At 36.2% G+C, this 26,271-nt stretch overlaps 2 protein-coding genes across 3 annotated transcripts in view; one reads left to right on the forward strand and one right to left on the reverse strand.

Moving 5' to 3' along the window:
• The first annotated feature begins 2,796 nt into the window (after window positions 1–2,796).
• LOC124963567 (60S acidic ribosomal protein P1-like) lies at window positions 2,797–3,114 on the forward strand. The gene has a single exon (XM_047523313.1). The coding sequence runs from the start codon at window positions 2,797–2,799 to the stop codon at window positions 3,112–3,114; it is 318 nt and encodes a 105-aa protein (XP_047379269.1).
• A 6,485-nt stretch (window positions 3,115–9,599) lies between these two features.
• The window catches only part of Nfu1 (NFU1 iron-sulfur cluster scaffold), a 31,964-nt gene continuing 15,292 nt past the window's right edge, over window positions 9,600–26,271 (reverse strand). For both annotated transcript variants that reach the window (XM_047522867.1, XM_047522868.1), the window contains 3 exons: window positions 23,460–23,520; window positions 17,741–17,915; window positions 9,600–10,260 (listed from right to left, as the gene is read on the reverse strand). In XM_047522867.1, the coding sequence (XP_047378823.1) occupies window positions 10,216–10,260; window positions 17,741–17,915; window positions 23,460–23,520 (281 nt within the window). In that variant the 3' untranslated portion in view covers window positions 9,600–10,215. The remainder of the gene's footprint in view (window positions 10,261–17,740; window positions 17,916–23,459; window positions 23,521–26,271) is intronic.

Here is a 26,271-nt window from a genome sequence, read left to right on the forward strand (position 1 = left end):
TTTAAACGCTGCCTCTTCAAGAAAACTTTTTTTTTTTTGTCTCCCCAGACAGAGACATGACTTAAACTCTCATTCTTTGAACTGTCCCCCTTAAAGCAACACTTTTTGGGGTGGGGATGTAGCTTGGTGTGTTCAGTGCTTGCCTGTCAAGCACAAGGCTCCAGGTTCAATCCCCAGCACCTCAAAAGGAAAAAAAAAAAAAAAAAAAAAAAAGGATCATTTTTCTATATTTTATGATTCTTTTCATATTCTCCCCCTAGGCTACATAAGTGTCTTGAAGTTATAATGAGTGTATAGCCAACAACTAGTACAGACTCTACCAAAAAGTAATAGTTGGGAAATGTTTTTGAATGAGTGAAGGAAAAAAAATTAAAAATCCATGTCATCTCAGCAGAATTGACCTTTCACAGCTGGTTATAGAATCAAAGGATTTTCAGTTTTTCTTGGGGAAAAATGCCTTTTCATCACTTGCCTCAAAGAGTCTAGAAGAACAACATTGACCAAATTATATTGTTATATTGTGTGCATGTGCAAATATGTCACAATAAATCCCACTATTACATCTAATTATAATGCACCAATAAAAATTATAAAAAGGAGAGAGGTTAGAAAATGTCACATTTAACTAAAAAAGTGTTTCTCACCTAAAACCCCTTTGTTATTTCAAGTCCTTAAAACTGTCCCTAAATGAGTCATGCAAAGTGGCACATGCACAGGAGGATCACAAATTCCACATCAACCTGAGCAACTTAGTGAGACTTTGTTTCGAAATAAAAAAATACAAAATAAAGTACTGGATATGTAGTTCAGAATCAGAGCACCTCTGGATTCAATCCCCAGTACTGAGGAAAGAATGGAAAAGATAAGATCACTGTTTAATTTTGTTTTTGAACTGAAGATCTCCCCTTCCTGTATTGGGGATTGAACTCAGGGGTGCTCTACTTCTGAACTATATCCCCAGCTTTTTATTTTTTTAGTTTTTCATTTTGAGACAGGGTCTCACTAGGTTGCTTAAGGCCTCGATAAGTTTCTGACGCTGTTCCGGAACTTGTGATCCTCCTGCCTCAGCCTCCTGAGCTTCTGGGATTGCAAGCATGCCCCACCACTCCCAGTGGCCATACATTTCTTAATTCAAGAAACAAAAGTCTCTGTAGACATACATCTTAGCCTAAGAACCCTCATCTAAAAGTTCCTGACAAGACCTGGATGAGATTGCTGAAGAGTCAAGGTGTGGTTCCAATGCTTAAGCAATATCTTTGTTCACTGGCAGCAAAGCTATTGATACCATGAAGAAAATGCCAGCGGTGACACCAAAGTTCTCATGCTCCAACTGTTCTAATCTATTGAACCCCTTGCTTTCTTCTAGCCTGCTAGTTCCTCACAGTGACTTGTCAGTTTGTCCTCTCCATCTCCATTCCACAGTTAGTTTGGAAAATGCTTATTTGCCAGTTGAAAGGAAGAAACTTTAAAGGTCAATATTTTCCCAGCCCAGCCTTAAACAACGTCACTAACACCACAACAAAGAAATCTTTGTAACTATGGACCAGTCAGACACTGATACAGAAGAACTTTGTCTAACCCTCAGCTATATGGAGCTCTGCCTTAGGCATTTTGAGAATACAGCCAGAAGAGAAAAATAAATGATACATGAAGGAATGGGGACATCTGGGTCTAATTTGAACATCTGAGGAAATGGAAAGGAGAAAATCCGTTCCTAATCAAAAAGTTCTGAACTAACTTCACTTAAAAAGGAGAGTAATGATATATCATTCATCATCTCTTTATGGAGGTACATTTCCCTATTCACATATTTAGTCCCATCAGATCCAATGACTCAGTGTCCTCCTTGCCATGAAGCCTGATGGGTTGAAGGACAACAGGGCTTCCAGTTGCCATTTCTAAAAAAAAAAAAAAAAAAAAAAATCAAAGAACCATAATTGAAATAGCTTCAGGGTTTTTTTTTGTTTTGTTTTGTTTTAATATTTTTAGTTGTAGATGGACACAATACCTTTATTTTTGTTTATTCATTTTTACGTGGTGCTGATGATGGAACCCAGTGCCTCATACATGTGAGGCAAGTGCACCACTGAGCCACAACCACACCCAACTTAACGTTTGTAAACAGCCCCCATGTTTGTGATTTTTGTTACCCTCTATCTTCATATTCCAATAAATAGCAAGAGCTAGTATATAATAAAAATATGAAGAGTTAGGACATATATGTCCCAATTTTAGGGAATTTTACAGAAATGTATCCAATGAACAGAAAAGATAGTGGCATGAATCAAAGGAAAAAGAAATAAGTTGAGCCCCTGAGGTCTGTGAGAAGGAAATAATGACAAGAACAAAGGGCACCCACTTGAGTGAACCCCTGTTATTCCAACGTGGCCCCAATTTATCCTGTGTACCTTCTGACAAGAGCAACCTTTCAAAAATACAAATGGGATCTAATTTCTCTCTACTTCCAATCCAATGGGTACCTTTCAACTGCAAGATGCATCCTAAACTCCTATGGACATATGCACAGTTATTCAGGATCTCACGCCTTCCAGTTTTATCAGTGTCATCTCCTACCACACTATTCCAGCATCTTGTTGTCCAACTCTACTAAACTCCTGCAAGTTCCTGAAAACAAGAAGATCATTTCAATCTTTTCCATCCTTGCATTTGTCCTTTTTTGAAAAGAAGCATTAAAAAGGAACAAGAGTTTTTCCTCAGCTGCCACCACAGTGCTTGGTTCATCTGAGAAAGCTAAAGTCGTACTGGGTGAGGCCCTTACTGCATCTGACCAGTAGCATGGAGCATACCTTCACCATGGCCTCACTTGTCTGCATCTACCCCAACCTCATCCTGTATAGAGGAAGGGATAAAAACAATGTCATCATTAAAACAGCTGGTGTGAATTTTGGACCTTTTTGGCCTGGCTGGTTTGCAAAGGCCCTGACCATTGTCAATATCAGGAGTCTCATCTGCAATGTGGGGGCTGGTGGACCTGCTCCAGCAGGAGACCCTGTCCCCACCACTGCTGCCCCAGGTGAGGAGAAGAAAGAGGAAGCAAAGAAAGAAGAATCTGAAGACTCTGATGATGACATGGGATTTGGTCTTTTTAACTAAACCTCTTTTGAAACATTTTCAATAAAAAACGAAACTTGGAATGGGGGAGGAAAAAACAAAAGGGAGAACCAGGTATTAAATGGTTGGGGTTTGATTATAACAGGTCTAGTTAGTCACCCACAAAATGATACTATAAGGCAGCCAGAAAATTCCCTTGTCAAAAATTGCCTCCACTCCCTACCCATTACATTGCCTTAACTCTACCTGTCCATGTGCATTTAAAGACTACATTGATTCAACATAAACTATTAACACTGTAAATAGTTTAATAAATAATAGAGAATATTTATAGGGTTACTTTTTATTTGGATAACAATTATGAAAAGGTCCCTGGGAAATGGGGGTTGTAATGGGGATAAATAAAGTAAATACAATTCCGAAATCAGTAGAGTTGAACAGACGACTATCTTGGGCAAGAAATGGGCAATATAAGGCACGCAGAATTGAGTATGGCGATGGGGAGTGTTTTAGTTAGCTTTTTTGCTGCTGTGAGTAAATGATCTGACTGGCACAAATTTAAAGGAAGAAAAGTTTATTTGAGGGCTCACGGTTTCAGAGATCTTAGTCCATAGAAGGTTGGCTCCATTCCTCAGGGTGAGGCATAACATCATGGTGGAAGAGTGTGTCAGAGGGAAGCACCGGGAGGAAAAAAAAAAAAAAAAACAACACCTGGAAAGCTGCTTTTAAGGCTTTGAGTTAAAAAAAAAAAAAAAAAAAGAAAAAGGAAAAAAGAAGTCTCTACAATAAATCCATGCTGCTAAGTAACCTGCTCTGCCAATTGAGCCATATATGATACTGAAGATCCAATGATGCTTGAAGGATCAGTGACAAGAGAGGGAGGCTGTTTGGAACCTTTGGCAGCCTTTATAAGTTAATCACAGTACAGGGCAGTGGGATTGTAAAGCCCTGCCATCCTGGCAACAACTCTCCTTTTGAGAAATAGCTTTTCACCTAATACTGGGTTTAATGATGGGTCACCAAGTTACCATGCAGCTTGAGATTCCCACAATGATCCAGGTGTTACCTGACCTAACAAACCATAAAGTATGGTGTGCACAGCAGCACTTCATCATCAAATGAAGGGGGCACACACCAAGCACACCTTCAAGGCACAAGTAAGTTACCTACAGAAGTGAACCAAAAGCTCATATCCCTCACTCACGCTACACTTGCTGCCTTCCTTCTCAGCCTGAACCACCTGTGGGGGGAGTACACTATGACCAGTGGAGAGGAAGAGAAGACTCGGAGAAGACTGGCATATAATTTTCCACATGAAATGCAGGCATCAATCCAAAGTGGGCTGCAGCCAAACAGACCCTTCTGGGAGATCCCTGAAGGACAGTTGGTGAAGAGATATCCTCCCAGTGAGAATAACTTTCAGAGTGATGCTTGGTTGTGTGCTTTGCTTGAAAGAGAAAAAGATTAGGGTTAGGATGTGGTTCAATGGTAGAGTATTTGCCTAGCATGTGCAAGGTCCTGAGTTCAACTGCCCACCCAGCACTACCAAAAGAGGAGGCGGGGAGAAGAAAGATGGAGCAATAGGCCAAAAATAAATAAATATATAAATAAATAAATAAATAATAAAATACAACAACAACAAAAAACCCTCAAAAAACATAAAACACCAAACCAAGGAGGGAGTTACGGTACTGACGGAGTGACAGTACCTAACTACCAGGGGGAAATTGGACTACCACTCCACAACAGAGATAAGGAAGGGTTTGTCTGATGGGAGAACCTTAGGGTTTCTCTTTATGTTACCATTCTCCATGATTAAGGAAAATTACAACTTCTTCCAGGCAGGACTGCTAATAGTCTAGACTCTTCTAGAATGAAAATTGGGTTGCCTCACCAGGTAAAGAATCTCAAGCAGCTGAGATACTTGCTGAAGGCAAAGGCAATGCAGAATGTGTAGGGAAGAAGGTGGTTGTAACGAAATACCAGCTGCGACCATGTGGCCATGTACAGACATGAGACTGTCATATTTCTTCCTCATTTTGTAATGTTTGTGTACATATATGTATGTATATATTCATATACATAATCAAATGTTTTTCCCTCATCTCTTACATGTAACATAAGACATTGACTTGATTTTAGTACTGAAGTTTTAACTTTACATAATAGTATTTAGGTTACAGGAAATGAAAGAGTAAATATCACTCAACGAGTTGTACAGGATAATTATGTTAGGTGGAAGTATAATCTTAGTATCATCTCTATATGGAGATTATGGCTTAAGGAGATGCATATGGGTATTGAGTTGACAAGGGGTGGACTTGTAATGGTTAATTGTGTGTGCCAGCCTGGATGAGCCACGGTGACCAAATGTTCAATTATTCTGGATGTTTCCATGAGGGTATCTCTGAATGGGAGGAACACCTACATTGGCATGCTTTAAGGCAGATGACCCTTAATACTGTGAGCGAAATCTAGTCAGTAGAAGATTCTAAAAGAACAAAAGACTGCCAGGCACAGTGGTGGATGCCTGTAATCCCAGCAACTCAGGAGACTGAGGCAGGAGGATCACAAGTTCAAAGCCAGCCTCAGTAATGTAAAGAGACTGTAAACAACTCAGTGAGACCCTGTCTCTAAATAAAATAGAAAAAAAAGAACTGGGGATGTAGCTCAGTGTTTGAGTGCCCCTGAGCTCAAACTCCAGTACCAAGAAAGCATTTGCCAGTTGATGGTCTTCAGATTTGAAGCACAACTGCTCTTCTTTGGATCTTTAGCCTGACAGCCCACCCTACAGATTTTGGATTTGCTAGCCTCCCCAACTGTGAGACAATTCCTCATGTGTGTACATGATCTCCATATTTTACACACCCCTCCACTGGTTTTCTCTTAAGAACCAATGCTAGCCAGGCGCTTGGCACATGCCTGTAATCCCAGCAATTTGGGAGGCTGAGGAAGGAGGATTCCAAGTTCAAAGCCAGCCTCAGCAAAAGCAAGATGCTAAGCAACTCAGTGACACCCTGTCTCTAATAAAATACAAAACAGGGCTGCGGATGTGGCTCAGTGGTCGAGTGCCCCTGGGTTCAATCCCTGTACCCAAAACAAACAAATAAACAAAGAACCAATGCTAATCTTATTGGCTTCCCCAAAGTTGAATTTATCTATTTGTTTTAAATTTCCAATGTGCAGAGCTTTCAATGACAAATAATAGAAACCCACTCAAGCTAGATGAAGGTATTTATTAGCTAATGTAATTGGAAAGGACAGGGATATAAACAGCTTTGGGCCTATCCATTTCTAGAAACACAAAGTTGTAAGGACTCAATGTTGTCAGAGTCCACATCTCCATGGCCTCCTGGACAGGGAAATGCACTCAAGCAGCTCTGGAATCACATCTGCATAGCTTACGCAGTCCAAAGGAGGAAAGAGAGAAGCTATCTCTCTATCCTTGTTTTTTATATTCTAGACAAAGATTCTGATCAGTCCAGAGTGTGCCACTCCATGACAAAGAAGGCAGACCACAGACTGGACAGTTCAGTTTTTCAAAGCAAAGGAGACAGTGTGTTAAAAGAATGAAGAAGGAACACCAAGAATATAAAAAGATGTCCAAAGGCTGGGGTTGTGACTCAGTGGTGGAGCACTTGCCTAGGGAGTATGAGGCACTGGGTTCAATCCTCAACTCCACATAAAAATAAATGAATAAAATACAGGCCTACCAACATCTAAAAATATATTTAAAAATAAAGATGGCCACTACATCAGGTGAACATGGCTTGACTGCCCCTCTTATCTTCTGAGGACAAAGGCTACTGACTCCAACTGGAAATAGGACTCTCTCCCTAACACTCCCATTTAGGTACCTCCAAAGTTTCCAAGTAGGCAGGAGCTGTAGCAAAGTTCTCTAGCTCTGCTAGGAAGAAACCCATTCTACTGCCAAGAAAGTTAACAAGTTGAAAACCATGAGATTAACTGGTCCTATCTTTAACCTACTATTTTTGTCCTCTAGGATGTGATTAGAGCCAGTTTAAGGGGTAGATCATTCAGGAAGCTGTCTAGAGCTGAAAGATCACTAGAAATTTAAAGAGAGAAAAAGTGCTATTTTCTAATGTTTCTTTCAAAAGATACAAAAGTTGCTTCAGGATAGTAACAGTGTGCACCACTTCCCGGCAAAGAAGGCAGATCACTATGATTGGAGTGCTCAGTTTTCAAAGCAAAGGGCAAAGTGTTGCTAAAAGAAAGAAGGAACACAAAGAATGTACAAAAGATGTCTGCTACATCAGGTGGACATGATGTAAGCAGGCAACTTTATGTAGGGAAAGGGAGTCTAAAGCCAGTTTCCCCGAAGGGATGGAGATTGCCTTTGGACTGGAGAGTAGCCAGCTTCATATTTCTGCATAAAAAATGGACATACATGCACATACTACTGCTATGCCTACTATGGTTCTAGATTAAATAAAAGATGAAAAAGGTTCTTGCCTGCTAGAAAGCACCTATGAGGGCATGGAAAGCATATCTGCCTCCCCTGAGGTAAGAATACTCAGGAGGGGTATGTGGGCCCACACCATTAAGGCATGAACTATCGTGCCTGGTCCTCAATTACTCTTGACCAATAATCTTAGTTCTAAATAGCTATTGAAATGTCCTAGATTTATAAAGTGTTTTCAATATTTCATGTAAAAATATTTTATCTATATGGGAGGTTTTAATTTCTATGTTTGTTTTAAATACGACTAATAATGAATTATTATTTTCTTTCTTTGGAATCATATGGGGGACTAAGTATAATTTAATCATTCAAAAATAAAAACTATTGCCAGGTATGGTAACAGATGCCTGTAATCCCAGAGGCTTGGAAGCTGAGGCAGGAGGATCATGAGTTCAAAGCCAGCCTCAGTAAAAGTAAGGTGTTAGGCAACTCAGTGAGATCCTGTCTCTAAGTAAAATACAAAATAGGGATGGGGATGTGGCTCAGTGGTTGAGCCACCCTGAGTTCAATCGCCGGTACCACCCCCACCAAAAAAAAACTATTACCTGATTAAACTATACTTTATAAATCAACTGCTGATTGAATAAGTCCTCCACAATTTACCAACTCTGTTAGGATGCAATCAGTTAAACATTATCTCACATGATAAAACTCTGAAAGTGGGTGGTTCCTTGCCTAGCTCAAAGATCAACAATAGTCTCGAGGATCCAGACCCTTTTTTTTTTTTTTTTCCTCCTTGACATTCTCAGTGGACTGGTTTTTTTCTTTGTTATGATTACAAGTTGACTGCCATTGCTTTGGGAATGGAAGTAAAATTTTTCTTTCTAGAGATGAACTCCACCAGGGAAGGAAATTAGGAAAATTTTCTAGAATTCTACAATAGACTTTCTTATGGCTCACTGGTCAGGGCTGGGTCATATGTTCACCACTAGAGAAAGACTGGCAAAGAGAAATAGGGTTAAAATGATTGTGTTAGATTAACTGTAACCCATCTCCTGGGCAGGTTGCTATGAACTGGTAACGAAGAGGGCTTCTCTTAGCAAGTCCTGGGGGTGTATGCTGGGCAGGCAACCAGGACTTTCTGCAGCACTCTCCCTATTGCCCACTGCTACTTCTGCATCATTTCCAGCTCAGCACATCTACTTCACACTTAAGCCATACTTAGCTTCTTCCAGTTCCAAATACATTTCATACCTTTGATACTGACTGCATTGCTCCTTATGCCTACAATGTTCTTTCTATACATTTCCTCCTTGTTTTTCATGGCTGCTAACTAGTGTAAGGAAATGTTTCCAATACACTGTTTCAAGATTTCCTGTCTTCTAATAATCAAATCCTCTAGCCACTTAGTCACTTATTCCAGGCCATATCCAAGATTTCTTAATTACTTTTTCCCAAAAATATCGATTTCTTGTAGCTTTAAGTAAAAGTCATGCTATGGTACCTAGCTTACAAAGTAGTACCCAGGGAGTGTCCTGCCTAAATAGCCCAGGAAATGAATTCTCCAACCTTACCATCTGATCCTGTGAACCAAAGGACAAAAATAAAAACTTCAATTCCCAACATTCACAACTGTTAGCATTCTTCCTGTTTCTATCTTTATCCTGATCTCTGTAAATGCAATGTATCATTGCTATTTTCTGGTCTCCCCCCACCCCCCATTCCCACCCTCCCCCAACCCCTGGTATTTTCGGTGAACTTCTATCTTTGAATTACCACAGAAAAAGGAGAGAAGACTAATATGTTATTTTTACTATTTAAAAAGAAGTAACCCCTATGGTAGAGAAATAACTCCAAATTTCTGACATTGTACAAAAATTACTGTTAACTAATACAGCTTTTCATTTAAAAAAAAATGTATGGCTTTCTGGGTCAGGAGAAGATAATGGAAGAAAGACCAAAGCAGTCTCTCTCCCTTTTTCCTGAGATTCTGCTTTATAAGGTAAAGCCAGGCATGCTGAAACAGTTTCTCTCAATTCAGCTCTGTCTTAGTGAAGTGTTGAAAGTGTGTCCAGATTCTGGAACATAGTCCTTGAATTTTTAGTTTTTGTTTGTTTATCTTGTAGTGCTGGGCATCGGACCCAGTGCTTCAAACATGCCAGGCAAGTCCTCTAACACTGAGCTATATCCCTAGCTCCCAAAGTGATTCTCCCACCCTTTTTTTTTTTTTTTTTTGTAATTTAGAAACATCTTTTGGTCTTTCATCAAGAAATTATATGCTACTCCAGTGGTGGCTACTAGCCAGATAACATTTTAAAACCAGAACTATTAAATAGTTTTAGACATCTCACAAAAAGTTAATCCTCTTTAGACTATTTTAAAAAGCATTCTCCTTATTTACTTCTGCATAAAAACTAAGTAAATCAGATGGGAAAAAAATGTATTCTAAACTGCTTCATATACTGAGCAAAGAAGGCACCATGAGAAATGAGGAACAAAAATAAAAATATCCCTGGACAAAATCCACGTGTACAGAAGATGACTCAGGATGTTATAAATAATTCATGTGAGGTAAAGCAAACATGCAACATTTATATATCATTCTCTGAGGAAAGGACATTTTTTTAATTAATCCTCAAATTCCTTAGCATATTAAAACAACAGCTCTGTATGTATTATCGATAAGTCCAATTGTTGTGCCCAAGAAAAGTCAGATTATTTTATGGTGAGTTTGCTTCTTTTTCATCTGATTCATCATCCATTACCTGAAACCAAAAGGAGAGAGAAAGAATTTGAGAATAAAGAAAAGGTTTAGAAATTTGTTTTCCTAATTTTAATATTACTTACCTGTCTGAAATAGGCTATAACAATCCATGGCAATCCAATAAGAAGAAATCTATCAATAGCCCCCCAAAACAAAGTTTAAATCATAACCTGTTAGTCTGACAAAGTAAAAGCAAATTAAATATGTACAAATTAATTAAAGCACTGATCTCTTTTCCATGTTTCAAAAAAGGTTTCCAGTTAGAGTCTCAGTTGTGCTAAGGCTACAAATGATTAACTGGTATTCTCTAGTGATATAGCTCTGAGATAAACGGGGTTGGGGATCTAACTCAGTGGCAGAGTGCTTGCCTAGCAGGCACAGGCCCTGAATCCTTGGCCCTGAAAAGGAAAAAGACCAAAATAAATAGCTCTTTGTCTTTTTCTTTCCCCAAAAGCATCTTACTTACTTAATTATATTCTGTGGAGCTAAATCAAAGTATTACTGTAAAAATAATTATTAGAGGCCAGGTGCAAAGGCACAGGCCTATAATTCCAGTTACTCAGGAGGCTGAGGCAAGAAGATCACAAGTTTGAGGTAAGTCTCAGCAACTTTGCAAGACCCTGTGTTAAAATACAAAAAATAAAAAAGGCTATAGGTATAGCTCAATGGTAGAGGACCCTGGGTTCAAGCCCAGTACCTCAAAAAGGAAAAAGCAAAATGAATCCCTAAAAAAAGTAAGAAAGGCTGGGGATATAGCTCAGTTGGTAGAGTGCTTGCCTCACAAGCACAAGGCCCTGGGTTCGATCCCCAGCACCCAAAAAAAAAAAAGGAAAAAAACAAAAACAAAAAGCCATACTACAAATTATTTTGGTCTTATTCAAATAAAAAATCATTTTAAACTTTTTTAAAAATGAAGATTTTTCAGTGAAGAAAAATATTAATGAATACTTTAAGAAAAATAAATGAAAAGGTTAGGGTTAGGGTTAGTTGAGCTAATGTATTACTCAGATAAGAAAGACCAACTCCTTTGGTGAGGAAAAGAACTATATAAATCCATGAAATGTTTTTTTATTACCACCACACCTACTATAATTAAATGCCAATTCAAGTTTATAATCCAAATGTAAATTCATTACTCCGCCCTGGACAAATGAATAAAAATGTTCCTTTTTTTTTTGGCCAATCCACTTAAGTGTCAAGAAATACAATTTTAAAAATAAAGGTATACAGGGGAAATGGAACAAACATAAGTTAAAAAAAAAAAAAAACACATGAACAAACAAACAAAAAAGCCCAGAGGAGCTAGGTGTGGGCTCAGCTACTTGGGAGGCTGAGGCAGAAGGACTGCTTGAGCCCAGGAGTTCAAGACCAGCCTGGGCAACACTGTGAGAATTCCATCTCAAAAAAAAAAAAAAAAAAATGGAAATGGCTATTAAAATGTAAATGCATTTGGTTCTGATCTGAGATAACTGACAAGAAATGGTAAAAGAATTATCTCATAGTTTGTCCTTAGGGTTGAATAAAAATGGATATTTTACCTGCAAGGAATTAATATTTTAAATACAATCACAACAACACCCACTCCAAAGAATTTTGTAAATCAACTTCTACTTTAGGCAGAATTATCCCTAAGTTTGGAATAATATTCCCAAGTACTTTTTAATACAAACTATGGAAAGGGTGTTTGTAAGACACAGGCTAATTGTTGCAGAGAAATATGAAGACGTAGATACGACTTCTAATCTCTCAGATAACTTATATGTAAACAGACACAGAAAGAAGTTTTGGACCAAAGAAGAGTTTTAATTTCAAACAGAGGAGTGATAAGGTCTTCAAAGAGAAGATGGCATATATTGGACCAAAAGGATACATTTTATTACTATTCAAAGATAAGTGATTTTCAAAGGAGCTGGGAGGAAACCCCCTCTCCCCAAGAGTACAGAATTATCTGATAAGTTTTCTCAAATTTCAAAGTGTCATTTTCTCCTTCATAATCTCTTTCCATAAAGCCCATACCTCTTGGCTAAGAACTGCTGCAATGAAAGTCACCATGACTGCTGAGAAGACGTTGTGCTGTATTTCTAATGCATGTTGAGGCAGAAAAAAAAATGCCAACACCATGTTACAGATAAAGCTCTATAAACCTACATAGTACTCTCTTTTACCATACGACAAAGTATGATTCCTTGATGATTTACTTGCCTGAACCATTAAGAATAAGAACTAGGGCTGGGGCTGTAGCTCAGTGGTACAGATCTTGCCTGGTACTAGATCCTGGGTTCAATCTCTAGTACCACAAAAAAAAAAAAAAAAAAAAAAAAAAAAAAAATTAAGAGAGAGAGAGAGAGAAAGAAAGAGAGAGAACTTAAAGTAGATAAATGACGTAATAGAGCTCCTTCCACTAAAGATAATGGCATAATTGTTTAAATTCTCTTTTCGAATATTTTTATATTCAGAGCAGCAGTATGATCTCTGACTCTCAATTTCCTTATGTACAAAATGGAAATGATTTAATGTACTTTAGAAGAGTAAATGAGTTAATATTTGTGAAATTGCCTGGCACCATAGTAGGCTCTGGAGTTACTTCAAAAATAAGGAATTTTAAGATGAAGATCACTACCAACTAAATGAAAATCAAGACTGAATTAAATAAAGCAAACAAATTAAAATGGCAGGAAACTACAAACAAATATCCATAATAACATTGACAGTATGGTCTCAACTCCCCAATTAAAAGACCAAGATTAGCAAAATTGATCAAAAAACAACATCCAACAATATGCTGTTTGCTAAGGAACTCACCTCACAGGCAAAGACACCTGCAGGCTGAAGATAAAATGATGAAAAACAACATATTACAAGCAAGATGAGTCCCAAATCAAGCAGGAGTAGCTATTCTTACATCTAACAAAGAAGATTTCAGGGGCTGGGGAGATAGCTCAGTCGGTAAAGTGTTTGCCTTGTAAGCACAAGGCCCTGGGTTCGATCCCTAGCACCCACCCACCCCCAAAAAAGAAGATTTCAAGCAAAAATTCATCAAAGAGACAAAGAAGGTCACTACACCTGGTAATGGGAACTACAGTACAACAGGAAGATACTTGCTGGCATTAAATCCAGATAAATTCCAATACAATAATACTAAGTGATTTCAACATACCCTTATCACCATTTGATAGGTTATCCAAACATAAAATCAATATAGAAATTGCCATCATAAATAATACTATAAATCAAATGAACCTAATAGACACCTATAGAACATTTCATCCCCAAACAGCTGAATTTAGCTTATTTTCAGCAGCTCATGGAATCTTTTCCAAAATAGACCATATTCTAGGTCACAATGTAAGTCTTAGCAAATACAAAAAGATTGAGGAGCTGGCAATACAGTTCAGTTGATAGAGTGCTTGCCTCCCTGTACAAGGCCCTGGGTTCAGTCCCCAGCACCTCCCCCACCAAAAAAAAAATACTGATATAATCCCAGGCATTCTATCAGAAAATAATGGAATAAAACTAGAAATCAACAAGAAAAATAATAGAAATAACATAAATATATGGAGACTGAAAGATACTCTCTCAAATGAAAAATGGATCACAGAAGAAATGAGAAGAAATCAAGAAGTTCTTAGAAACAAATTAGAACACAATACAAATACAATACAAATAGATACAAAATAAAATCTCTGGACAGTATGAAAGCAGTTCTAAGAGGAAAATTTATAGCATTAAGTGTCTACATTAAAAAAAATAAAGAGATCCCAAACAAATAAGTTTATGATCCACCTCAAAACCCTAGAAAAGGAAGAACAAACTAATTCCAAACTCAAAATAAGATGGTAAATAATTAAGATCAGAAGTGACATTAGAAAGGAACCTCAGAAATCATAGACACAGTATTAATACTCCAATGGTTAAAACTCCAAACCTTAGTCACTTCTCATTTCTTCTATGTGTGGCCAGATGATTCAAATCTCCTCCTTTATTTTATTTATTTATTTATTTTTGGGTGCTGGGGATTGAACCCAGGGCCTTAAGCACTCTACTGACTGAGCTATCTCCCCAGTCCCAAAATTTTCTTTTCTTTTTTTTTTTTTTGGGTGCTGGGGATCGAACCCAGGGCCTTGTGCTTACAAGGCAAGCACTCTACCGACTGAGATATCTCCCCAGCCCCTCCTCCTTTATTTTATATATACTGTATGAAGCCTTATAAGGATTACCCTGCTGTGGACTATGGAACAACTATTTTCCTTGTTATATGAGGTTCCTCCTCTTATTTTTTTAACTCGTTCCACTCACTGTTTCCAATACTCATAAATGAGGTGTGGCTGGTCCACACTGGCCTCTGCTTAAATACATATGGCTGCTGTGTGAGGTCCCTCACTCTCTGCTGCTAAGTAAGTGATCTCATAATCTCTGAAAAAACAGCACACAAAATAGCATTGCCTTTATTACTAATTATTAAAGCAACTATAAAAAAGTTAAAAAAAAAAAAAAAGAAGTGACATTAATGAAATTGAGATAAACACATATATAGGATCAGTGCAACAGAATTGGTTCTTCAAAAAGATAAATTACACTGATAAATCCTTAGTCAAACCCCACACCCGAAAAAAGAGACAGACAGAGAGAAGACCCAAATAAATAAAATTAGAGATAAAAAAGGAGATACCACCATAGATGCTTCTGAAATCCAGAGAATAATTAGAAACTATTTTGAAAACGTATACTCCAATAAACTGGAAAATCTAGATAATGACAAATTTCTAGATACACATGACGTGCTCTAATTGAACCAGGAAGATACAGAAAACCTAAACTATCCAATATCAAGTAATGAAATTGAAATAGCAATTAAAAGTCTTCCAACAAAGAAAAACCTACAACCAGATGGATTCCAAGTTGAGTTCTACCACAACGTTAAAGAACTAAACCAGTCCTTCTCAAATTACTCCATGAAACTAAAAGGGAGGGAACACTTCAAATACATTCTATGAACCTAGTAAAACCCTGATATCAAAACCAGACAAAGACGAACCAAGGAAAGAAAAGTATACACCAGTATAAAATCCTTAATAAAATAGTAGCAAACCAGGAACAAGACAACGATGCCCATTCTCACTACGTCTCTTCAATATAGCTCTTGAAACTCTAACCAGAGCAATCAGGCTAGAGAAGGAAGGTAAAGGGATACAAATAGGAAAAGAAGTCAAACTCTCTGTTTGCTGATGACATGATCCTATTATTTAGAAGACCCAAAAAACTCCACCAGCAGACTTCTAGTGCTGATAAATTTCATTCCAACAAGTAGAAGGATACAAGATCAACACTCAAAAATCAATAACTTTCCTATATTCCAGCAATTCTGTTGAGAAAGAAATCAGGAAAACCATCCCTTTCACAATAACCTGAAAAAAAATGTAATATTGGGGAATTAATCTTACCAAGGTGGGGAAAGATCTCTACAATGAAAATTATAGAACACTGAAGAAATAAATTGAAAAAGATCTTAGAAGATGGAAAGACCTCCCAAGTTCTTGGATAGGTAGATTAATACCATCAAAATGGCTGTAATACCAAAAGCAATATGCAAATTAAACATAATTCCCATCAAAATACCAATGACATTCTTCACAGAAAACAGTCCTTAAATTCATTTGGAAGAAAAAGAGACCTAGATTAACTAAAACAACTCTGAACAAGAAAAGTGATGTAGGACAACACCTGATCTCAAATTATACCACAGAGCTATAGTAACAAAAGCAGCATGGTATCAGAAACAAAACGTGAGGACCAGTGGAATAGAATAGAAGATATAGAGACAAACGCACATACATGTAGCCATCTGATACTTGATAAAGGTGCCAAAAATATATGATGGAAAAAGACAGTCTTTTTAACAACTGGTACTGGGGAAACTCTATATGCATATGTAGAAAAATGACTTTGCACAAAAGTCAAATCAAAATGCATCAAAGCCTCAGGAATTAGACCAGAAACCTTGCAACGGCTAGAAGAAAACTTAGGGTCAATGGTCCATAGGGGTGCAGGCACTGTCTTCCTCAACAGGACTCTTAAAGATCAAGAAATAAAACCAAGAATCAATAAGTGGGATGCCATCAAAGTAAAAGCTTTTGCACAGTAAAGGAAGTGATTAAGAACGTAGAATATACAGAATGGGAGAAAATCTTGGCCAGCTACTCCTCTGACAGGGGACACTATCCAAAATATAAAGAACTCGAAACACAACATCAATAAAACAGATAACCTAATCAATAAATAGGCAAAAAAAAAAAAAAGTAACAGACATTTCTCAAAAGAAGAAAGGCAAATAGTCAACAAGTAAATGAAAAACTGTTCAACATCTCCTGCAATCAGAGAAATGCACACCAAAACTACACTAAGGGGGCTGGGGAGATAGCTCAGTCGGTAGAGTGCTTGCCTTGTAAGCACAAGGCCCTGAGTTCGATCCCCAGCACCCAAAAAAAAAAAAAAACTACACTAAGATTTCATCACTCCAGACAGAATGGCAATTAAGAACAAAAAATAGTAAGTGCGAAAAAATAATAAATGTGGTGAGGATGTGGGGGAAAAGTACACTCATACATTTTCGGTGGGACTGCCATTAGTAAAACCAGTATGGAAAGCAGTGTGGAAATTCCTAATAAAACTAGGAATGGAACCACCATATGACCCAACTATCTCTCTCCTTGATATTTATTAAGCAGAACTCAAAATTAGCATACTATAGCAATATAGTCACTTCAACGTCTACAGTGGCACAATTCACAATCACCAAATTATGGAATCAATTCAGATGCCCATCAATAGATGAACAGATCAATAAAATGTGCTATGTATGCACAAAGGAGTTTTACTTAGCTATAAGGAAGAATGAAATAATGGCATACGTTGGTAAATGGATGGAAATGGAGAAAATAAGTGAAATAAGCCAGACCAGAAAATCAAGAGTTGAATGCTTTTTCTTGTATGTGGAAGCTAGAGCAAAATAAGGGAAAGAAGACAAGGGTGGGGATTGGATATCATAAAGATACAGGGAAGATCAGTAGAACAGAAAAAGGAAATGAATGAAGAGGGAGGAGGGATGGGAAAGGAAAGGAAATACAGAATGAGTTTAACAAAATCACATTATACACATGTATAAATATACCTTGGGGAATTCCATCTTTATGTATATGTAAAAAGTACCAATAAAAATAAATCAAAGAGATCAGTAGAGAAGAGGAAGGAGAATAGGGGGAGTGGGGTGGAAGGGAATGGGGAATTAGGAATGAAATCAAATGCCACACATGGATGATTTTGTCAAAATGAACCCAAATACTATAACACTCTAACAATAAAAAAAATAAATAAATAATTTTCAAGTCATAAAATTTACAAAGATATTTGCCCTTGGAGAAAAAGTCAAGTCATGGATTTCTTTTCACATGTATCTTAAAATTAAATCCAAATTCTTGTGATACCTGTTCTACACCTTCTACTTCTGGAATATAAAACTGCAGCATGTTCTGAATCCCATTTTTCAGAGTAATGATTGAACTGGGGCAGCTAGTACAAGAACCTTGGAGTTTCAGCTGTACGATGCCATCTTCAAAGCCTTTATAGATCACATCTCCTCCATCTTCCTGCACAGTTGGCCTGTGATCACAGATGTATTTGTGATACATTTTAAAGAACAGAAGTTTTTACTGGAAAAATTTAATACAGTTTAGGGCTTAGATATTTACGTTGGTAAAATTCACAAAGTTAGAGTAACTTTTACAATAACAAAAATTATGGCTATGTCTTATTTGTAGTTTTAATTTTTTAAACTTGCAAATAAAATGTCGAAATTCATTCATATGAATATTTACTCATTATATCTAATTTTGCTGCTTAGTAATAATTTTTAAGCATTTATAATGTGAAATTTCCTAGTAAGTATTGTGATAACCTAATATACACTCATTCACTTCTTTTGACAAAGGAAGAGGAAATCTGTTTTTTTTTTTTCAGGCAAACTTTTCATTGAAATATAACATTAATACAGAAAATACACAAATCATGTATGTATAATTCAACAAATTTTCACAAAATAAAGACAATTTGTAACTACTACCCAGACCAAGAAACAGACACTGGCATCCTAGGAAGTTCCCCTTTACTTCTAATTGCCCCCCCAACCAAATTTAACCACTATTCTAATTAATTTAACCACTATTCTAATTGCTGTTGCCACTGATTAGCTTTACCTGTTATTCAACTTTATAATTTATAACCTTTTTTTTTTTTGGCAGAGGTGGAGATTGAACCCAGGTTCTCACACATGCTAGGCAAATGCTCTACCACTGGGCCACATTCCTAGTCCTATAAATTCTATTTTTAAATCATATAAGATTTTACTCTTTTGTATCTGGCTTCTTTTGCTCTTTGTGAGATTCATTCATGTTGAGTGTAGTAACAGTTCATTCAGTTTCATTACTGCATGGTATTCCATTAAGTTACTATGCTTGAATATATTTTCCATTCTAATGTTGATGAACATTTGGGTTAACAATTTTTGGCTTTTATAAATAGTGTACCTATGAAGATTCTTTTAAATGTCTTTTGGAACATACCGAAAAGCAAAATTGCTGGATCAAGAGTATAAGTATTTAGTAGCCACTGCCAGATACTATTTCAAAGTTCTATAAACTTACATTCCCATCAGCAGTAGTTAAGAATTCCTGTTGCTTCACATCCTCACCAACCACTAGTGTTGTCAATCATTTTAACCATTCTAGTGGATTTGTAGTGATTTTTCATTGTGGTTGAAGTTTGAATATTCATAATGACTAAGAAGGCTGAACACATTTTTCATGTTTAGTAGCCATTTGGTTATTGTTTTTTGTAAGGTGCCTACTCCAATTTCTGATTGTCTTTTTCTTGCCAATTTGTAGTTCTTTACATATCCTGTCATAAACATACTTTATCTTCTCTGTATTTTGCCTTTTCACTGTAAATGGCATTTTTGACGAAGAAAAAGTCATAATTTTACTGCAGTCCCACTAATATGTTTTTTATCTTGATTTTCTGTATCTATTTTCTTTTGTTCTACCACTGAGGAGCAACCTCAGTCCAATTCACGTGCCTTTTTGAAAAGTATTGTTTAGTGTCCAAATATGTGGAGGCTGTCACTATGTTTTAGTAACTGATGTCTAATTAAATGCCAATGTAGTCAATAACAATATTCTCAGGTTGGGGTGTAGCTCAATGGTACAGCATATACTTAGCACACAAAAGGCATTGGGTTCAATCCCCAGGATTAAAAAAAAAGATCCACAAAAAAATCCCAATATTTTCAATGATTTCAATCCTTGAAATCTGTTAAGGGTTGCTTCATGATCCAGCATGTAGTCTGTTTTAGTACATGTACCATGAACACTTAAAAAGAATAAATATTTTATTTCTGTTGAGTGCACTATTCTATATATGTCAACAATTTCTGCAAGTTTGTTAACCATGTGTTTGAAACTTTCATATCTTTGCTGATTATTTTTTGCATTTGTTCTATTTTTTACCCAGAGAGAAGTGTTAGTCTCCTACCATGATTGTAAGATATGTCTCCTTTTGGTTTTGTCAAATAGTCTTCATTTATTTTTGAGTCCATGTTATAAGGTGTATATAAGCTTTAGGTTAGTATATGTATTCCTGGTAGAAATTAAAGCTCTCTCCTTATGCCTAGTAATGTTTTGAGCTGCAAGGCACATTTTGTCTGATATCTGTTTGGTTTTCTCTTATTCATTCTTTGAATGCTATAGATTTATACATCTTTTTACTTTTATCCTCTCTCTCAATGGAGTTTAATGAAGTTAATTCAGCTATGAAGAAGGATGAAATCATGCCATTTGCAGGAAAATGGAAGTAACTTGAGAGCATCATGTTAAGGGAAATAATTCAAACTTTGAAAGTTAAGAGTCCTACATTTTCTCTCACGTGGAAGTTAGAGTAAAACAAAGAAAAAAACAGGTGGGTGGGTTGGGCCTGATGAAAATAGAAAGTAGACTAGTAGAGTAGAGGAAGGGGATCAGGAGAAAAGGGAAAAGGGCAGCTTCAACAACTTAGTGAGACCCTAAGCAACTCAGCGGGAACTTGTCTCAAAATAAAAAAGGGCTAGGGATATGGTTCAATGGTAAAGTGCCTCTGGGTTCAATCCCCAGCACCAAAATAAAATAAAATTTAATTTAATTTCTAAGATCTGGGGGTGTAGCTCAGTTGGTAGAGCATTTGCCTAGCCTGAGAAAAGCCCTTAGTTCAAACCCCAGTCTGGGGGGTGGGGGGTAATAACCAAATCCTGAGCACCTTTACTAGGCCTTATCGTACTTTATCTTGTTGGCTCCTACTCAGTCAAGAACCACAAAATGATTAAAACTGATGCCTTGGATACTCGGGTGACTTCCTGTACCCTCCTCTAAGCTGTTCTTGGCTGGTTCTTGCTCTTCCAACCCATTCCTTGGATGGGTCTACCTCCAAACAGTTATATATATCTCTCACAAGCAGTACATAGATGATTTTTTTTAACATCCAGCCTGATGACCTTATATTTTGTTAATCAACCTATGCACATTTAATTAAATGTAACTACCAAGATATTCAGATTTATATTACCAACTTTTCATTTATTTCCTATCTGTATTCTTTTGGATCAGTCAATTTTTAAATTATTTTATTTCTCTCATCTATACAACTGTTTGTTAGATGGCCTTCTACTAGTCACTGCTTACCCTACAAGACACCTACCTGGTTACTTAGGTTCTATTATAAATTAGTACTTTTACCACTTCTCAAGTAATGCCAAAACCTTAGAATGCTTCCTTTACATCCACCACCTTTTATATTTAGGTTATGTATTTTAATTCTAGATATATTTAAAACACCAGAGAACACTTAAAGACCTTTTCTGCAATGTACTGTTTCCCATGCTTTTTTCCCTGAATTTCCAATTCTCCTCTCTTTGTGTGCTTCAATCTGGATATTTTATATGGATCCATATTCCAGTACACTAATCTACTCTTCAGCTGTGTCCATTTAGATGTTAAAGTAAATCTCATGGTTCTTAAGTTCAGTTATTATATTTTTAGTTCCAAAATTCCCAATTTCATTTCATTTCTCTAATTAAATTCATCATCTTTTCATCTATTTTCTTGACTATTTTAATCACAGTTATCTTAAAGGCCAGTTATGATAACTCTAATATCTGGATTATCTGTGGATCTGTTTTATTTCTCCTTGGTCCAGTTTTGAGGTATATCTAGTAATTTTTGACTGAATGATGGATACTAGCAACTCAGGATTATATTACATCAGAAAGGATTAATTCTATCTTCTGACAATATCTCAGTCTATTGGAATTAAGGTAACTTAATACTGGACTACAGTTCTGTAAGCGTGGTTTGCCCCATTTCATGGTTCTTGTTTTCCAAGAAGCCTAACCAAGGGCTGGCGATGTAGCTCAGTGGTAGGGTACTTGCCCAGTATACTTTAGGCCGTGGGTTTAATCCCTGGTAACACACACACACACACACACACACACACACACACACACACATACCAAAGCCCAACAGACAGTCCAGATGTTTCTTGAAGCCCAGATCCTAAATTACAGTCTTTGTCCCTACCTTAGCAATATAAAACTGCCCAAACTCTGCTTTCCAATTTTTATTTGACTTCTTAGCCTCTTCCCCTATATAGCTAAGAATGAGCAGGTAGGTGTCTTTTAGGGAGCACCTGAGTGTTAGGCTTACTTACTTCACTATTTTAAATTAGTTATTTTTAGTTGTTAAAGTATACATATGATTATATTTATAACATGATGTTTTGAAATATCTATACACTGCAAAATGGCTAACTCAAGCTAATTAACACACACCTCACATCATGTTTATGGTGAGAATACTTAAAATCTACTCTTAAGGGATGGGGTTACAACCTATTGTAATTAATTAAATGTAACTAAATGTAAAGTGGCTCAGTGGCTGAATGCTTACCTAGTATGTGTGAGGCACGGGGTTTGATTCTCAGCACCACATAAAAATAAATAAATAAGGGCTGGGGAGATAGCTCAGTCGGTAGAGTGCTTGCCTTCAATCCCCAGCACCACAAAAAAAATAATAATAATAAATAAATAAATAAATAAATAAATAAATAAATAAAATAAAGGCATTGTGTTCATCTACAACTAAAAAGTTTTTTTTTTAATTTTTTAAAAAAATCAACTCTGTGATTTTCAAAAATACAATACATTGTTATTAATTATACAGCATTACTTTCTATAATGTCCTTCTTCTCTGGGATCTTGGCCCTTCAAATCAAGACTTCACTGTAACTTAGAATTTTAATTTTTGTCTTTCAATCTAAAGAGATTTTCTGGAAACTCAAAAGCTTCTCTGATTCTTAGCAACTGTCCTCTGCCCAGCTCTATAAAAGAACCAGCAAATGCCCTGCAGCGAGTTTCCCTTATCAATAGGATCTTGGCATTTCAAATCCTGGTTGCTTTGTCAACTTTCTAATATCTTCAAATAAATTAAAAAAAATTTTTTGAACTACTGGTGTTTTATGAGCAAAAGTAGAAGGCTGCCTGCTGTTCTCTACTCGTTTAAATTTGGTCTTTAAGGGCAATGGCCTAAAATACAGGTACTTCTTCTCTTTTCACATTCCTCCCAAATACCATTAAGTACTTTAAGAAATTTGATAATTTGGCGGTATCAAAATTAAATGGTGACTGTAAAAGAAATTTCTTCATTCACTATGTTTAAATAGATTGTTTTAAATTTTTGAGTGAATACAAAGAATTTAACTTAGTATAGGCTTTAAATTCAGTGTTATGATTGCCTATGGTGGTTTACAATAATTTGTCCTTTTTTTTTGGTATGGGGATTGAACCCAGGGGCACTCAACAACTGAACCACATCCCCAGTCCTTTTTTATTTTTACTTTGAGACAAAGTCTTGCTAAGTTGCTCAGGGTCTCACTAAATTGTTGACACTCACTTTAAACCTGTAATCCTCCTGCCTCAACATCCCAAGTTACTTGGGATTACAGATGTGTGCCAGAGCACCTGGAACTTACACTTATTTTTGAACTCCACTATCATCTAAAAGTACATTGCTAAAATAAAAATGGCCTCTGCAGCATTTGAATTCAGGTGGAGAGAAGAGCACATACCGTATTCTAGTGTCTAACAATTCCTTAATCATTGCCACAACTTCATCATCTTCTTCAGAACCTGGAAACAATTAAGAGTTTTAAAAAAACCAACAGTAGAAGTTTAGTAATTCTTGCAGGTAGAAGTATTAAAACAGCATGATTTTAAATTTATGGATCATTAAAAACATAAAGCATAAAACATGTAACTTGGTAATGTAACACAGTTGATTTTGGGCAAAAAGAAAGAGAATCATTCATTTGGTTTTCTAAAGAAAAATTAAGGATACTGATCAACTCAACATTTAGTGTAAAGTACACTGAAATACCTTGATCTACTAATTAGGTTAGGGCTTGATTTTTTGGGCCAATAAATTTGAAAACTTATCATTCTTGAAAGTAGATGGAAGTAGCAGAGAAAAGAGATTATCAATTTTGAGACAAAAAAGCCCATCTATTTTACAAGTTAAGTTACATCTTCAGCCTCTCAATTTAGTGATTTTCAAAAATGTAGAAATAATATATCTAAATATAGATATAAGCCTTTCAGAAATTTCCGACATTCTACATATCTGAGCAAAAAGCTGGGTTTTTCATTTTGTTTCAATTTTGTTTTTGCTTTATTTTGTAGAGTTATATACTAATCTTCATCAATGCCTTTCTATGAGTTTTTCACCTTTTGGGGGGAAATTTATTTACCTGTGGGAAAACCAAAAATTCAGAGAATTCATATTATACTATAACAAACATTAGATTCCTGGCAACTCCAAAAATAACAATTAATACTAAATAACATTAACTCTGGGCTGGGGTTATGGCTCAGTTAGAGCACTTGTCTAGTATGCGTGAGGCCCTGGGTTCGATCCTCAGCACCACATAAAAATAAAATAAAGCTATTGTGTCCACCTACAAATAAAATAAAATATTAAAAAATAAATAACATTAACTTTGAATTTTTTAAATTTTATTTATTTGTTTATTTATTTTTGTGGTGCTGGGGATTGAACCCAGGGCCTTGTGCTTGCAAGGCAAGCATTCTACCAACTGAGCTATCTCTCCAGCCCTGAATCTTTTTTAATAAAAGAAATAAAACATAATGCTGTTACTCCATGTACAAACAGAAACAACATGTATCCCATTTGTTTACAATAAAAATAAATTAAAAAAAAAAGAAATAAAGCATAATAGTTAAAAATCTCTTCCACCAGCAAACCTTAGTTTCATTCCCCATCATCCATTTCACCACTGTCTAGTATAATGTATATTCTTCTAGGACACTTTTACACTCATATACGTAACTTTACAGAGATGAGATCATACTACGTGTATTGTTCTATACTCGTTCTACCACTGAGCAAAATTCCCAGGCCTAGGTTTGTACTTTAATTTTGGTAGATGTAGTCAAATCACTCTCAAATTGATATCAACTTTGTATATGTATTCATCACTAACCTATCCAGGGGCTCAGAGTGCAGCTCAGTGCTAAAGTGCATGCATGCCTGAGGCCCTGGGTTCAATCCCCAGCACTTAAAACAAGACCAAAACCATGGCAACTAGTCTTTTTCACTTTGTTTATGATGTCTTCTTTTTTTCAGTACTGGGGAATGAATCTGGCACCTCATATACTCTAAGAATGTGCTCTACCACTAAGCTACATCCCAGCTACGGTTAGGAAGAAGTTATGTGTTATGAATACACTTAACAAAGGATTAATACTCCCCAAATTTTTTAAAAGTTTGCTTAAATCAGTATCAAAAAGATGTGACTCAGATGGGCACGTTGGTGGCTTGGGAGGCTGAGGCAGGAGGATCACAGCTTGAAGCCAGGCTCAACAGCCTAGTAAGGTACTAAGCAACTTAGTGAGACACTGCCTCAAAATAATAAAATAAAACAAAATAAAATGGGTGGGGATGTAGCTAAATGGTAAAGTATATCTGGGTTCAATCCCCAGTACCAGAAAAAAAAAAAAAAAAAGACATGACTCAAATTTTTAAAAACTGACAAAGAACAAGAAACCTACTGACAAGGAAACTAAATGCCCAATAAACATATGAAAACCTGCAGGCTCAGTATTAATAAAGGAAATACAATTTTAAAAAGAAAACATTTTATATTTAACATATTGATTTTTAAAAAATATAGAGCTAGGGGTGTAGTTTAGTGGTAGATCACTTGTCTAGCATGTAAGAGGCACTGGGTTTGATCCCCAGTACCACCACCACCACCACCAAAAAAAAAAAAAAAAAAAAGACAGAAGTACTTATAACTATTAATGTGCATGTAAATTAGCATTTATAATAATAGCAATTCCACTTCTTAGAAAATACTCTAAAAAAACTCTCCAGAGATTTGTATGAGGATGCCTACAACAGAAATTAGTACAAACGATACATTTGAACATAAGGAACAAACTAACTATAGTTTATTCACATAATGGAATACTATCCAGCACTTAAAATGAATAAACTAGAATAATATTTTTTAAATGAATCCATTTATATTATTATTATATTATTTATTGTACTCCATGAAACAGGCAAGTTGTAGTAAAACATGAGTTACTTATAGTTTAAGATCAAAAACCAATATTACATATTCCCTGCAGACTTACATGTGTTGTAAAAGTATAAAAACAAACCAATTTTACACACATATCTGGAAGGAGAAAGGAAAAAGGGATGGGAGTCCAAGGGCATTAGCTGTATCTTTATAAATATTTTATTTTAAAATGGAACTAACTCAAGCAACTATGACAAAAGGTTAATAACTGATCCCTGGCATCTCTCTCTCTCTCTCTCTCTCTCTCTCTCACACACACACACACACACACACA

This window comes from Sciurus carolinensis, chromosome 13 (genome assembly GCF_902686445.1).
Source record: "Sciurus carolinensis chromosome 13, mSciCar1.2, whole genome shotgun sequence".
In the NCBI taxonomy this organism is placed as follows: domain Eukaryota; kingdom Metazoa; phylum Chordata; class Mammalia; order Rodentia; family Sciuridae; genus Sciurus; species Sciurus carolinensis.

Excerpts from the sequence above, each read along its gene's own strand:
- LOC124963567 (XM_047523313.1), top strand. The coding sequence starts at position 2,797 with ATGGAGCATACCTTCACCATGGCCTCACTTGTCTGCATCTACCCCAAC.